Source organism: Podarcis vaucheri (assembly GCF_965113315.1).
Source record: "Podarcis vaucheri genome assembly, chromosome: 13".
NCBI classification, from domain to species: Eukaryota; Metazoa; Chordata; class Lepidosauria; order Squamata; family Lacertidae; genus Podarcis; species Podarcis vaucheri.
Window position 1 is genome coordinate 25,737,146 of NC_138751.1, and position 15,557 is coordinate 25,752,702.

General features: G+C 38.3%; 3 protein-coding genes across 3 annotated transcripts in view; all 3 read right to left on the reverse strand.

Annotated features, from left to right (window-relative positions):
- Nucleotides 1–5,755, reverse strand: part of LOC309517471 (uncharacterized protein) — a gene marked incomplete at both ends in the record, with an annotated part of 28,022 nt that extends 22,267 nt beyond the window's left edge. The window contains one exon of the mRNA XM_082196703.1: nucleotides 4,842–5,755. Within this exon, the coding sequence (XP_082052829.1) occupies nucleotides 4,842–5,755 (914 nt within the window). The remainder of the gene's footprint in view (nucleotides 1–4,841) is intronic.
- A 3,717-nt stretch (nucleotides 5,756–9,472) lies between these two features.
- LOC309517472 (olfactory receptor 4D1-like) lies at nucleotides 9,473–10,438 on the reverse strand (the record flags this gene model as incomplete). Its single annotated transcript, XM_082196704.1, has 1 exon — nucleotides 9,473–10,438. The coding sequence occupies one exon, from the start codon at nucleotides 10,436–10,438 to the stop codon at nucleotides 9,473–9,475; it is 966 nt and encodes a 321-aa protein (XP_082052830.1).
- A 3,854-nt stretch (nucleotides 10,439–14,292) lies between these two features.
- Nucleotides 14,293–15,240, reverse strand: LOC309517473 (olfactory receptor 4D1-like; the record flags this gene model as incomplete). Its single annotated transcript, XM_082196705.1, has 1 exon — nucleotides 14,293–15,240. The coding sequence occupies one exon, from the start codon at nucleotides 15,238–15,240 to the stop codon at nucleotides 14,293–14,295; it is 948 nt and encodes a 315-aa protein (XP_082052831.1).
- Between the last annotated feature and the right edge of the window lie 317 nt (nucleotides 15,241–15,557).

Below are 15,557 nucleotides of genomic sequence, written 5' to 3' on the forward strand. Positions count from 1 at the left end.
AGATGGCTGCTAATTTGAACCTTTTTATAGTTTGTTACTATAGATCATGGCAATTGAATATAAAAATTGATCCCCATTATGCAATGTCTTGAATCTGGTCTTTGTTCTTATCTTAAACACTTTAAATAAATTTTAAAATGTTTATATCCCATTAATTTACAAATGAAAAAATGTTTTCAATTTCCTAAATATTCCATTTTGAAATCAAAAGCACACAAAAGTGCTCAAATTTGACTCAGTTCTGATTATCATTTAATTTATCCAAAGTTATAGCATCTTCCATTTGAAATTGTATTGTTGAAGCATTTTTTATAATGCTGCTGTCCTGCTAACATTACAGACTTCAGCTTGCACCCCTCTTTTCCTCTGTAGTGCTCCCCCCAGCATCTGCTGCAGAGCACTCAAGGCTCCATCAGAGCAGATTTTGAGACCGCAAGGTGATAAGAGAGGAATGGGAAGCCCAGTTCTTCAAGTACAGCTCCCTGCATGCAACTTTAGATACAGCCCAAAGTATACATAGTTTTATATAATTGTATTGTATTGTATTGTATTGTATTGTATTGTATTGTATTGTATTGTAAGTTAGAAGGAAATTCCCTCTCCTTCCCTAGTAGAATAAATTTTAGGCCAACACAAAGGAAAAAAGAAAGTGGATGGCACATGAGTACAGATAACAAGGGAAGTAGGAAAGAAAAGAGAATCATGTGTACCTCTCTCAGGTCTTTCCTCTGTAACCCGTTCCCACAGTGTCTCATGGAACCCTTAACTCCCATCCTCATGCCTTTCTTTCTCTTACACTCACTGATGTGTTTGGAAAAAATAAAAATTAACTCAGCTTATCAAAGACACCAACACCAATGACAACAATGTGGATGGTCCCATCGACCTCCGTGTTCTCTGTCTTGCCTCGTTTAGATAGCTGCAGAGATGAAAACAAAACACATATTTCCAATTTCACAGCAATAAGTAATTTGTCAATTTTGTGTTCTTTGGTTCTGTGGGCCATGGAATAGTTTTAACATTTGAAGCAGATTGGGCATGGGTCTGAGAGGAAAATAATACTTCATACTCCTTAAATTTTCAAAAGTTTCAATTTAAGTATTAGAGAAATTAGGAATCCACTTACCTATGTCATACCCTTAGGTTATTTCCTTGCTGGTAGAGATTGAATCAGTACATTTCTGTTTCCTACAGAATATATGGGAAAGGTTGTTCATCATACAATAGGTATATATCCCTAAGGGTCAAATTATGGCAAAACTTTCCTGAGTCAATTCCAAAGCCCTTATATGCAGAATTTTATAACATGGAGTGAATAATGAAATATTTCTGTATTAGGGATTTATAGATCGGTCCAGTGCTTAATCCTGTATGCAGTACCCCATCATACAGTTTCCGAGCACAATTCAAAGTGTTGGTGCTGACCTTTAAAGCCCCGAATGGCCTTAGTCCAGTATATCTGAAGTAGTGTATCCACCCCCATCGTTCTACCCGGACACTGAGGTCCAGTGCCGAGGGCCTTCTGGAGGATCCCTCACTGCAAGAAGCCAAGTTACAGGGAACCAGGCAGAGGGCTTTCTCGGTAGTGGCGCTTGCCCTGTGGAACGCCCTCCCACCAGATGTCAAAGAGAACAACTACCAGACTTTTAGAAGACATCTGAAGGCAGACATGTTTATGGAAGCTTTTAATGTTTGATTCATTACTGTACTTTAATATTTTGTTGGAAGCCTCCCCGAGGTGGCTGGGGAAGCCCAGCCAGATGGGCGGGGTATGTATAAATAAATAAATAAATAAATAAATAAATAAATAAATAAATAAATAACATTCCCAACATTTAAAATGTTGTCCAACATAGCTATTAATAAGATTCAATTAATAATATTATACTGTATTAGTATCATTCAAAAATGGCATTTATTCTCTTCTCTTCATTTTCCCCACAGCAAATGATTTCATTCTACCCTAAAGGTGTAACTGATATTCAATTAGCAGTTTAAATGAATCACTGTGGTACTTGAAGGTATTATATATCAATTATTTCAACCACAAGAGGCAAAAAGGAAATGCAAACACAAGGATTATTATTATTATTTCTTTATTAGTATCATTTTTATATTGCTACATATTACTATTATAACTGAAAATGCTGGCAAAATACTGATTCAATGTAATAAAAATAATTATTATGAAAACCAAATGAAAAGCATGTTGTCTGCTGAACATTGCCTATGTACTGAAGTCTCCAGACAGGAGCTGATAAATAGTATGTTCATTTATTGCCAGGAGCCAGTTTGGGGTAGTGATTTACAGTGTTGTACAAAGGCATGGGAGACCAAGGTTCCAATTCCCACTTAGCCATGAAGCTTACTGGGTGTCTCTCTGCCTAACCTACCTCACAGGATTTGGGGAAGGTTTTTGGGGGAAGGGAAAGAATCATGTACAGTGGATCCTTGGGTTAAGAACTTAATTCGTTCTGGAGGTCTGTTCTTAACCTGAAACTGTTCTTAACCTGAAGCACCACTTTAGCTAATGGGGCCTCCTGCTGCCGCCGTGCCGCCAGAGCATGATTTCTGTTCTTATCCTGAAGCAAAATTCTTAACCTGAAACACTATTTCTGGGTTAGCGGAGTCTGTAACCTGAAGCGTATGTAACCTGAAGCATATGTAACCCGAGGTACCACTGTATACCACCTTGAGCTCATTGGAAGAAAAGGTGGGATAGAAACACAGTAGGTAAGTAAGTAAGTAAGTAAGTAAGTAAGTAAGGTAAGCTAATAGTGGGGAATCTCTGAGCCAAATGCAACTATGTAAGCCTCTCTGTCTGGTTCTCAACACCAAATCCGTGAAGCGGAGTGAAGCAGCCACCACAGGTGGCCGAAGCACAAGATGCAATACCCACCTCATCACTTCCACCACCACCAGAACACCTCCCCTCCTGCCGAGTTCAGCAAAATGGGAGGGCATTGCTGCTCATCTTCCCTGCCCCTTGGTTGGAGAAGATAAGCGTCAACGTCTTGCAGACTGCCACCCCTCTTGTTGAGTTTGGCATGCAGCAGAAGTGGGGGTGGGGTGAGGGGTGGGAAGCAGCAGTGAAATGGGATGGGCCACCCCTGCTCAAGACTACCCAGGCCACAACAACATCCACACCCTCAGGCCTCAGGGACACTCCAGAAGTGCATTGGCCTAGCTCACGTATCCCTGAACTATTATAATGCTCACTGTTTACATGGATGGTGTGTGTGTGCAGAGATGTGCTTGTATGGATTAAGAAATCTCAGATGCATTAGGCTTGCCATACGCCTGGAAAATTCCAGACATGCCAGGAAATCGGAGACCTAAAATGGCATCCTGGGGGGAATTTTGAATTTTAAGAGATGTCTGGAATTTCCCGTACATGTATTTTTGTTAAGGTTTTCTGTTGTTTTTTTCAGGAACTGAGTGAAGCAGTGCTCACCACAACAATAGTTTCTAGCAGCTGCAGAGACAGAACATAGGCCTAGCCCAGAAAATTTTCTAAGCCTGTTTTAAAGCCACCCGGGAATCTGCCATTCTACTGCCCATTTGCCCATTTTAATTGTAGAGATCCTTTGAAACTGTTTACAATTTATTTTGTTTAAATCTCTCTGAACAATTTGGTATCAACAGCCACCACTCACTGCGAACACTAGATCATTTATGTACAAGTTCAAAAGCACATGTTTAATACCAAACATTGGGGGATTCCAGTTGCTACCTCCCTTCATTTAGGAGAACAGACTATCCCTAATCTTTGCTTCCAGATCTACAAAAATATGTGAGATATGTGAGCAGAATTCCCTGATATAACTCAATAAGCAAGTTGTTTCTTCTACATGCTGGTAAGCTTGTAGGAAAGCCCAGACATGCAAGGATGAGTCATCAATTAAAATTAACATAACATTGAAACAAAGTCATCAATTAACAAAACATTGAAACAAAGGCTAAATCAAGACACATCAAAAAAATGTTGCAGGGAAATGCACTGTAAATCTCCTAATGGGAAATCACATTGCCCAAAGGTGGAACTCCACAGTGCCATCTGGTGTCACAGTGCTATAACACATTTAAAACCCTTTTTTTTTCTCTTTTTACTAATGTAGCTGATTCCAAAGACTCCATCTTCTTTTTTGCAGCTCTAACTGCACAAGCACCTTTTGCACTTGGTACAGTTCTCTGCAAGGCATCTGCAAATGCAAACCTCCACACAACTTTTATGCACATTAAACAGATATTTTACAAAGAAGATCTCTCTTCTTTTTACTCAGGAACATTTGGTGAAGTACATTTTGAAACTTTAAGTATTATTGTATTTTAAATAAGTACACAATGTTTTCTGTATTGCCTCTGTCTGTACGCTTCTTGACATTCTCAAATAAGCTTAAAGGTTTGTTAAGACAAGTCTTATGCTTGCAGAAGCCATGCTGCCTCTACTTCAGCAAGACCTGTCCTTCTATATGCTTGACAATGCTATTCCCATCCTTGAGTGTGGGCCAGTTCCAGCATCTCTTAGTTCTGGTGCCTCTCAGGTGGGCATCATTGCCATTATAAGAAAACAAGGGAGGCGTTCATGGTGAGTTCTACCACCTTTTTTCCTAAAAAAACCCAGCACTAACAGTAACTATTATATCATGCAAGCTGCATTATTACTTTATAATAATCCAAAGAAGCAAAATTGGTCTTTTATATTCAGATGAATCACAGCTCCGAAGCCTACAAATTATACTAATGATTGGAAAATATTTTATTTAAAATGTTCCAGAGCTTGCATCCTCTATGGCTGTCTGTGATGAACACAAAGTGATGGTTAAGTCCTTTTGAAAAGCAAAAGTTTTCTCATTATTTTCCCAATATTGTTTTTCATCTCTGTGTTACGCAAAGTAAAGATCATTGAGTTCAGCATTGGTGTTAAAAGGCTGTAGAGGACTGAGGCAACCTTGTCTCCTGGAAATACCTTGAAAGGCCGGTCGTAAACAAACATTCCTGGAACAAAGTTTAAGCTCATGACCATGATTTGTGCTGCACAGGTAGAAAGAGCTTTGTGCTTCCCTTCTGTGACATGTGCTCTAATCTTCACCAAGATGACAGTGTATGACACAAGCAAGATGAAGAAGATCAATGTGAGGAGCAGTCCACTGTTGCAAACCATCAGCAACTCTGGGATATACGTATCAGCACATGCCAGTTTGATGAGCTGTGGAATGTCACAGAAGAAATTATCCAGGATGTTGGATTGGCAGAAAGGCAGCTGAATGAGAATTCCAATCTGGACGATGGAGTGAGCAAAGCCACCCAACCATGACCCAGCTACCAAACCTATACAAACTCCTCTATTCATAATAACTAAATATCGCAGTGGCTTGTAGATGGCTATGTATCTGTCCACTGCCATCACCACGAGTAAGAAGACCACAGCACCCCCAGTTAAATGGAAGAAGAAGATCTGTGCAATGCACCAATTGTAGGAGATGGTATGAGTATGGGAGAAGAGGTCCCATAATATTTTCAGTGATGTGACTGTCGATTCACTGATGTCTACGACAGCCAAGTTGGCTAGCAAAAAGTACATGGGAGTATGCAGGCTGGGGGTGGTGATCACAGTGACTATAATGGTGAGATTTCCTAACCAAGTTGTGCTGTAGACAGTGAGGAAAAGGAGGAAGAGAAGGGACTGTATTCTGGGATTCTGAGAGAAGCCCAGGAGGACAAATTCTGTTACTGCTGTGCTGTTCTTCTCCATGTGAGCATCCTACTGGGGCTCACTAAGGACCACTAAAAGTCATATCATCAAATTACTTCCTCAAACAACTTTTGACTTACCCATTACAGGTCCCCCACAACAATAAAATCATAAATTTGGGTTGTAGATAGACAATTGGACGTCATCAAATATCACTTCATCTGTCCAGCATCACTAAAAAATGTAAACATTTTCCACGGTTCAAAAGTTGGCAAATCCCAACCATGTCTATGGAGAAGTAAATCATATTGAGTAAATGGGTCTTATTCCCCAGTAAAGGTATAAGGATTGCTTTACTTATTTTTGCAAGGGTCATGTGCCATATTGACATAATCTTATGGCAGTTTATTGTAGAAAATTTGTATGAATTCTAATTTGTTTTAGTCTATTATATGGTGGTTTTAACTTTCTGTATGTTTTAAATTATGATGTACATATGTTAGTGATAATTTTTAGTGTGCTATCATTTTGGAAACAACTTTCAGGTTTTCCCCCTGCCCCCTACAATCAAGCAGTATCTAAATGTTATGAAACAGAATAAATAAATAAATTTCCACATTTTATACCACAACAGTCCAATTAGCTGGGAACTTTCCATTTCTAATTACAAAACAAGTTGAAAACTGTCATCCTAGAGAAGCACAGTTATTTCTCCTCGGTGAGTATCTGTTCAGACGAATAATGTAGTTCAGTGCAAAAAAAAGTCTATTAAACCATCACCAACATATAGCATTCAACTCATCATTCTCTTTTTAAATCATCAGTAATCCATGATAAGTTGAGCATTAGAAATCATGAAGGCAGAATATTGAAAAAAGGATCAAGCCCCATTTTTCTTTCTTCCAAAATTATTTCATTCCATTTGCTAGAGTCTAGAGCGTATTACTCCAAGAATGCCTTCTTATCTTCTATAGCGAACAAATTAACCTTCAGTGCTTCTGCTTTTAATACCAGAAATGAACACAGAGACAAGAGTAAGAAAAGAGCTCTAATGAAATAATGACTCCAGAAACCTGCACCTAAAGGATTACCTTTGAAGGAGAATAACCCTACAGTCTCCTGAAATGATAAGCAATGCTTATTGTCTCCTAGTTATAATATGAGATGACAAAGGATTTGTATCCAAAGGGGCTCTGGTGTTGGACATGGAGTCACTCCTATTCATATGTCTGCAAATAATAGATATGCTATGAAATTGCTTATGAGTTTCAGCATTATGTGAAGAAGGCTGTACTAGGAGAAACTGGGGAATCAAAACACAGGGGGGATCATTAAGGTCCAATATGTGATTTATTCAACAGAGGCTCAGCTAATGTCGTGAGATAAGCTACGTCAGGGGCACAGTCCGCAAGATTTGGTTTATAAAATCTAAATGAATAAGTGTCAATGAAAATAAATAAATACTCCTGATGCCAACGGAATTGTTGTTCACCCACACATTCAGGGACTTGGAACCCTAACAAATGTGATTTTTTAAAATAAATGTGATTTTTAATATATATATATATATATATAATGTTAATAAGATGTGCAAACCGATCTGATAAAGTCAATGTGATTTTTTTAATAAAAAAATAATGTTAATAAGATGTGCAAACCGATCTGATAAAGTCAAAGTAGGAACCTGTGCAAAATAATTTCAAGAAGCAATGTCTTTGATTCAGACATATAGTGGTTTGGAACTCTACAAACAATAATAATGATTGGAAAAACTATATTAGTAACACTATAGTGGAGCTTGTAGAGCTCTCTATTGTCCTCTCTGATGAACACATAATAATTTATTATTTACACCCCGCCCTTCTGGCTGGATTTCCCAGTAATAGTGACAGTGTCATCCTTTTGGAAATTAGTGTTATCATCATGCATGTACAATATGCAATAATGATTCAGTTCCACTAAATCTGATATAAAAACATCACATGGTTAGTTCAATTTTTCAGAAAGATGATATTTTAAGTATTTAGTCATTCATGCAAAAAGTCCAGAAGACGTTTTCCAAGCTAATCCAATAAATGTCAATAATTATTGAGCACATTAACTTTTCTTTCTGCTTTGAAGATATCACAGAAATAGTAAATAACACATAAATAAAGAAATACATATAGGTCAAACTAGGGTCACTTTATTTCTCTATACCATAAAAACTGCTGCAAAGGAAACACTATTGGTTCGGGAGCAAACCAGAACCTGAAAGAAACTTTAGCTTAGGGCAAAAAAAAACCTGATGCAAGAACTGGAGGCTTTACTATCCAGCCTTCATCCCATTCCTAGGCCACACCAAGAAGGTGACAAAGTTAATGTTGTTTGTTATTATTTACTACTTATATGCCAAGTGTGTTGGTTGCCCCCCATAAATGTTACGTTAGATTATATATTGATGTATTGAATGATTCCCCATTCCTTTTCCTCCTCCTCTTATGGTATTTTTGTGTCTGTGTGTCATAGGAGCCAACTGCTAGGGGCCATGGGGGTTTCACCCACCACAATAAAATATTTGAGGGGGCTAGGCCCCAACAAAGTTAATGGGCATCCCCATTCAAATAGTGTGTGTGCATGTATCATTTGATGCATGGCAGGGCTTGCCTGGGCCCCCATAATATTTTATTCAAGTTGGAACTCCATATATAAGAGGGTCCCAAGGTAGTGCCACATTAAGACCTTTAGAGGCCCTAAGCACTTACAAGATGTTGGTGTCCCCATATATATCTAATTCAAAATATCAACAATAATAAACCACGAAATAAAATTTTATTTTTTGAAATGAAACGAAACCTACCATATGATGGAAAATGATGTTTGGTTTTGTATAGTCTTCTGCTTTTTAGAATTGCAAAGTTTTTGATCAGATCCTCAGAACTAATCTTACATAATTTCTTTGGTGCTAATTTTGCTTAATAGTTAATCCAGCCTTGTCCCCAGGCTAAAACACAATTACTCCCCTTCCCACACCTGAACTTCCCAAAGTGACTAAATTAAAGACCTGGTTTGTCTAATCAATATAGGGCTACCATATGTTCAGAATTTCCTGGACATAGCCAGGATTCAAACATCGAAAATATCGTCGGGGCAGAATTTTGGTAAAGCAGCTAAAGCATCTGGGAAGACTCAGGCGTATAGCAGCCCATATCGGAAGTGGGGTTTTTTGATTATTTTCCTTTAAAAGCCAAGATTTTGCAATGGGAACCCTAAATTAATAGGACACCAGATCATCTAATGCCCACCACTAAATTATTCAGTATGGAGTATGTGAAAAACAACAAAACCCACAAACAAGGTAGATCAGCAAAAAAATTCCTACTTGGCCCCAAAGCAACCAGCAAATCACATTGATAGCTCAGACAGGCGGGTGCTGCTGGAAAGAGAAGAGGGAGAGGTGTGGATGCCCAGCTCTTAAACAAGGATGTCTGCCCCAGCCCCAAGCATAAAACATATGAGTGATGCAGGAGCATCACACAGGCTGTAGCAGCCTGGACAGGATGTCAATATGGCTTACTGCCCATAGGTGGAATATGCAGTAGAACAGGCCTTTAAGTGCAGGGACACAGACACACACACACACACACACACAGAGAGAGAGAGAGAGAGAGAGAGAGAGAGAGCACGCTCCTGGGGGTGATTGAAGTCATCTTCACATGCATGGGAGTAGAAAGCAAAATAAATTTTAAATATGTAGAGTATACTTTTAGAAAAACATCAACAAAAGGTGCTTAAGTTCTATGTCTCTCTTTCATGAACACACAGTGATGGTTTTGTCCTTTCAGAAAGCAGAAAATTTCTTGTGAGCTTTCTAATTGTGTTTTTCATCTCAGTGTTACGCAGAGTAAAGATCATTGAGTTCAGCATTGGTGTTAAAAGGCTGTAGAGGACTGAGGCAACCTTGTCTCCTGGAAATACCTTGAAAGGCCGGTCATAAACAAACATTCCTGGAACAAAGTTTAAGCTCATGACCATGATTTGTGCCGCACAGGTGGAAAGAGCTTTGTTCTTCCCTTCTGTGACATGTGCTCTAATCTTCACCAAGATGACAGTGTATGACACAAGCAAGATGAAGAAGATCAATGTGAGGAGCAGTCCACTGTTGCAAACCATCAGCAATTCTGGGATGTACGTATCAGCACATGCCAGTTTGATGAGCTGTGGAATGTCACAGAAGAAATTATCCAGGATGTTGGATTGACAGAAAGGCAGCTGAATGAGAATTCCAATCTGGACAATGGAGTGAGCAAAGCCACCCAACCATGACCCAGCTACCAAACCTATGCAAACGTCTCTGTTCATTATAACTAAATATCGCAGTGGCTTGTAGATGGCTATGTACCGGTCAACTGCCATCGCCACAAGTAAGAAGACCACAGCACCCCCAGTTAAATGGATGAAGAATATCTGTGCAATGCACCAATTGTAAGAAATGGTATTTGTATGGAAGAATAGGTCCCACAACATTTTCAGTGATGTGACTGATGACTCACTGATGTCTATGACAGCTAGGTTGGCTAATAGAAAATACATGGGTGTGTGAAGGTTGGGTGTTCTGATAACGCTGATTATAATGGTGAGGTTTCCAATCCATGTTGTGCTGTAGACAGTGAGGAAAAGGAAGAAGAGAGCAGACTGTACTCTTGGATTCTGAGAAAGCCCCAGGAGGATAAATCCTGTCACTGCTGTGCTGTTGTTTTCCATGTGAGCAACCTGTTGAATGATGTAAAAAAGCTTTTTTTTTTGCAATGATCACTAAGGAGCAATAAAAATCATGCCACCAAATATTGTCCAAAACAACTTATCAAGTACACCTGCCAGAAAATGTTACATATTAGAAGCTCTTCCTGATTCTAATGATAATATAGGTCATATAATACACTGGGTAACTTAGGTGGACAAAATTTAAGTCCAAGTGAATTCAACCAGACCTTTATATTGGTAGTATTTATGATCACTGTGATATTTTGAAATTGGCACCCCTGTTACTGTATTTCTTTTGAACACTCTTATAAACAGGATTCTGTTATCATGGGTTTTTCTTCCATGTTGTTGTTGTGGTTGTTGTTGTTGTTATAATATCTGTAACAATGTTTATAGATGTAAGGGAGCTGTACATTGTATCAGTTCTATGTCTGATAGAACATTTAGTTAGTTGGCCGACACATATTCCATTATGTAGCCATTATATTGTTTACATTTTGGGGAATTGTAAAGATAATGGAAACATGAGTATAAACTACATTCCCTATGTTGGTCTTCCTCATCTCCATCAAATATTTTCAATATGCTGCCTAATATGCTAAAATGATAATATGCTGCAAAGTGTATTCATATGAATATACTAACCTATATTTCTATATAGCAAGTTTAATCTTCAAATAATAAACAAAAATATTGTTGAATTTTTTTCCCCTCAGGGGCACAGTTTTAGACCAGAGTATTTAATTTTCTACAACTATATTTCTGAACCAACCATAATTTCAATATGCTGTTGATGCCACAACATTCCCATTAGCAGAGCATTTTCTGATTACAATTAGAAAAGACCAAGCTGATACAGGAATACTTCCATTTTCTTTCTAGAAGCACAGATTCTTTCACTTGGTGGATACCTCTTCAAAGCACACAGTTCAGTGCAGATAGCCAGTCAAACCATTCACCACCAACTTTTAAGATAATCAGGATCAGGCATTCAGAAACTGAAAAAGATCCAAGTCCTATTTATTTTGTTCTTCTTTCCAGAAGCAGATGGGTCCCAGTTGCTAGAGTGCACAACATATTACTCTGAGATCTTTAAAGTTATTGTCTTTGGTGACCAGGTGGAGAATAGCTCTACAATATCCTGAATAGGGAACTGGGGCTCATTGTCTCTGAATAACAAATGAGAAAATGGATTTTGTGCACCTTGCTGGTGTTGGCTATGACCTTCCCTCCTTGGAAAGGAGGCTTGCTGCAAACTGAGAATGTAATTCAATGGAAGGGGACTTCATCCTCAATATATGTCCTATAAATCATCTTTATCTTCAACATACCTTTAAATGTCATTAAACTTATGTAGTAGTAAAAGCCAGGAAATATGGACTAGTTCTTTGGAAGTGGGAACTTCCAAAAAAAAACCCCTCGTGTCCCTTTTCAGCCAAGCACCTCATGATTCTTCAAGAAGTATGCTAGGATCAGAAGTTACAAAAAAGTGTTCTGTTCTTGATTCTCTATAATTTCATAGTCCCAGCTTTAATAAATGAAACTTTCAGTATGTCAGAGGGAGTGAAGTTAAGTAGGCTTCTCCCTATACAGAAATCACTAACACCTCCGGACATCCTAAATACCTGTAATACCTAAAACAAAAAACCATCACCATCATCCTCAACAACAAAACTATTGACTGAACTATGTGCCTAAAGCTACTTAGTACAGCCAAGGTAATAATAATGCAAAATAATTCCCCAAAAGGCTTGTCTGTGAATCCAGCTGGATTCTTATTAATCAAATAAACAATGGAAGACTCCAGCCACTGCACTCAGGCTTTATCAGACTTTGGAGAATAACTGCATCTGCACTGTGAATCGGGAACAAAACCACAAAGGGGATCATTAAAGATTTTCAAAGCTACAATCAGCTAAATATTGGCACAGACATTACAACAGATATTGTTTCTTTACTTTTCCTTTTTTGTGAGCAAGACATACACATACAATTGAACTTACAAGTAATACATAGCTACAGTATTCCTGTGTTCTGCACTTACCTTGGTCCACGTTTATTAGTTGTTTCTGTTTAAGAATGTATATTTTCAATTTGTTACCTGCTCTGTTCTAAAATGTGGATATTTTAGGGGGGAGTATTATTTGACTTTCATTTGTGATATTTTAGGGTATTTTGAACCATGTAGAGATTTTAATAGAAATACAAAGTGGCATATAATTTACCTAAATAAATAATTTTAAAAGATACAGCAAAGCAAGTATGGAAAAGAAGTTTAACAGTTAGAGAACCAATCAGAATGTTTGGACTATGACCTGGAAGATGCATATTCAAATCCATACTCATATATGTGGATAACTTGAGGAACTTGGGTCAATCAATATCAGCCTAAGTCATCTTACAGGGGCAGTGTGAACAGCATATATTTAAAGCACATTATTTCCATGAAATAATCTTGTGAACTGTAGTTTACTCCTCACAGAGCTACATTTTCAAAACCCTTATCAAACTACACTTCACAGGATTATTTCAAGGAAATAATATGCTTTAAATATTCTTGTGAGAATAAGTGCAAGGAGGAGAACCATGTTTACAGTTTTTAGAGGGAAAGGGTACGCGTGTGTACAGTACACAGAAACTACATAGTTTTGTTGAAAACCATTTTGTCTTTGTTCAAAATTCTTCAGATCCCTGTTCCATGCTAACACGAGGTCCTACACTTGATTCAAAAAAATTGCTTTAGGTAAAACTCAGTGGCAACTTAGGAATGCATGAACTCACCACATTAAGTCATTTCATACATGTTGTGTCACTGTTTCATGATTGCTAGTGAATGGGACAAAGAGAGGCCAAGGTAAAACAAGGCAACAACTTTATTGGTTGTTATTATATTATGTGTTGGCATGGCATACAGGCAGGGATCCTGGCATCAGTCAGCTCAGCTGCTGGCTGATGCCTCTCACACACCCCAGTTTGTCGACTCAGGACTCAAAGGGGAAGGGAGTGGGCCACATTGCAAAGGCTATGCTTGACGGGGCCCAACCCATGACATTGGTGTGAGGCAACCATTCTCAGCCCCCCTGAGTTGAATCTGAGACTGTACATGACTCCACCCAAGACCCCTTATCAGGGTTCCCTTATTTGGCTATGGATTATGGCCCATACTTCTCACATGCCAAAAATTAAAAGTTGTGACACAGTGTTACTTCAAACCATTTTTTTAATTACAAAGCTATATATGTTGTTATAAAGAATATACTAAAAACAAAGCAAAAATAATAATATGCAGATACCAACATCCAAAATTGGACTTAGACACAAATTTGAGGGAGGGCAAAGAATGTATATAACACGCTGTTGAAATGTGTACAAGAATAAAATGTAATTTTAATCTCACATGTAGATAGTGTATTCCCAATGATTACCTTCCTTTCTGCACCTCTGTCAAAAAGTCACCCACTGTGACAAAGTGTGGGTTCTTGCCAAAAACAACTTCTCTTGAAATTATTCAGATATTTCCTCTGAGGAGGAAAATATATAGCCATGATGGATTTTTACTTCAGCTAAAATTGAGTGGCAAATCTAAGAGTACCCATTCTCAGTGAATTTTCGAATTGGATCACTATAAACTATAACACCATATAACTGTAACACTAAAACATCTTCAACAGTCCCTGTAAAACCGAGACTGTTTTGGGCACTGCAATCTCCCCCTCCCTCCAAAAAGCACTTTTTGGGCCTATGTTTTTGGATCACCCCTCAAAATAAGTGTCTTTTGGGGCCACAATATTGTGTGAGTTATTTGACTTGCGTGGGTTAGGGTTCTGAGAACAGCAGTCTCTATGAGTAAGATGTCATTTTGATTCAGTTATTTTGAATAACATATTATTACCAATCAGTTTTCGAATGCTATTTTTCATTTCTGTGTTCCTCAGAGTGAAGATTATTGGATTTAGCACTGGAGTGATTGCAGTGTACAAGACCGAGGTTATTTTGTCCACTGGAGATACCCGGAAAGGGCGGTCATAAATGAACATTGCTGGAACAAAATGTAAGCTCATTACTATGACCTGTGCAGAACATGTAGAAAGGGCTTTGTGCTTCCCTTCTGTGACATGCATTCTAATCTTCACCAAAATCATAGTATATGATACAAGTAAGATAAAAAAGATCAGTGTGAGAAGCAGTCCACTGTTACAAACCATCAGTATTTCTGTAATGTATGTGTCTGTGCAAGCCAGTTTGATTACTTGCGGAACATCACAGTAAAAGTTGTCCAAAATGTTGGGCCCGCAGAATGGTAACTGAAGTACCAGTGCTACCTGGACAATAGAGTGAGCAAAGCCACCCAACCATGTTCCAATAACCAAGCCTATGCAAGCTCCTTGGTTCATAATAAGTAAATATCGCAGTGGTTTATAGATAGCTATGTACCTGTCAACAGCCATAACAACTAGGAAGAAGACCACAGCACCTCCAGTGCAATGGAAGAAGAACATTTGGGCGATGCACCAGTTGTAGGAGATGGAATTTGTATGAGAGATGAGGTCCCACAGCATTTTGAGTGCAGTTACTGTGCAATCACTGATGTCTATCACAGCCAGGTTGCATAAAAAAAAGTACATAGGTGTGTGGAGGTGGGGTGTGTAAATCACTGTAATTATAATGGTGAGGTTCCCAAGCCAGGTTATGATGTACATGGTGAGAAAGATAAAGAAGAGAATGGACTGAACTTTTGCACTCTGAGAGAATCCCAAGAGAATGAATTCTGTCACTGTTGTATTATACTTCTTCAGAGCCATTTGGTGTCCTTACAATATAGCTGCAAAGAAAGTAATCATAATGAGAGCATTTACTTTTTCAATAATAACCAAAATATTTGGAAAAAGAAAGTTTCTTTATGTCCATGATTTATTTCTATCAAATGTTCATTGTGAATGGGAAATTCAGTGTTAGTTACAGCAGTGAAATAAAAAGGGCTTTCTGTATTATTTAAAGCACTGACATCTATGAAGTAGGCCTGGACCCACTACAGTGGTACCTTGGTTCTCAAGCTTAATCCATTCCAGGAGTCTGTTCGTCTCCTGAAACCATTCAGAAACCAAGGCAATGGTTCCAA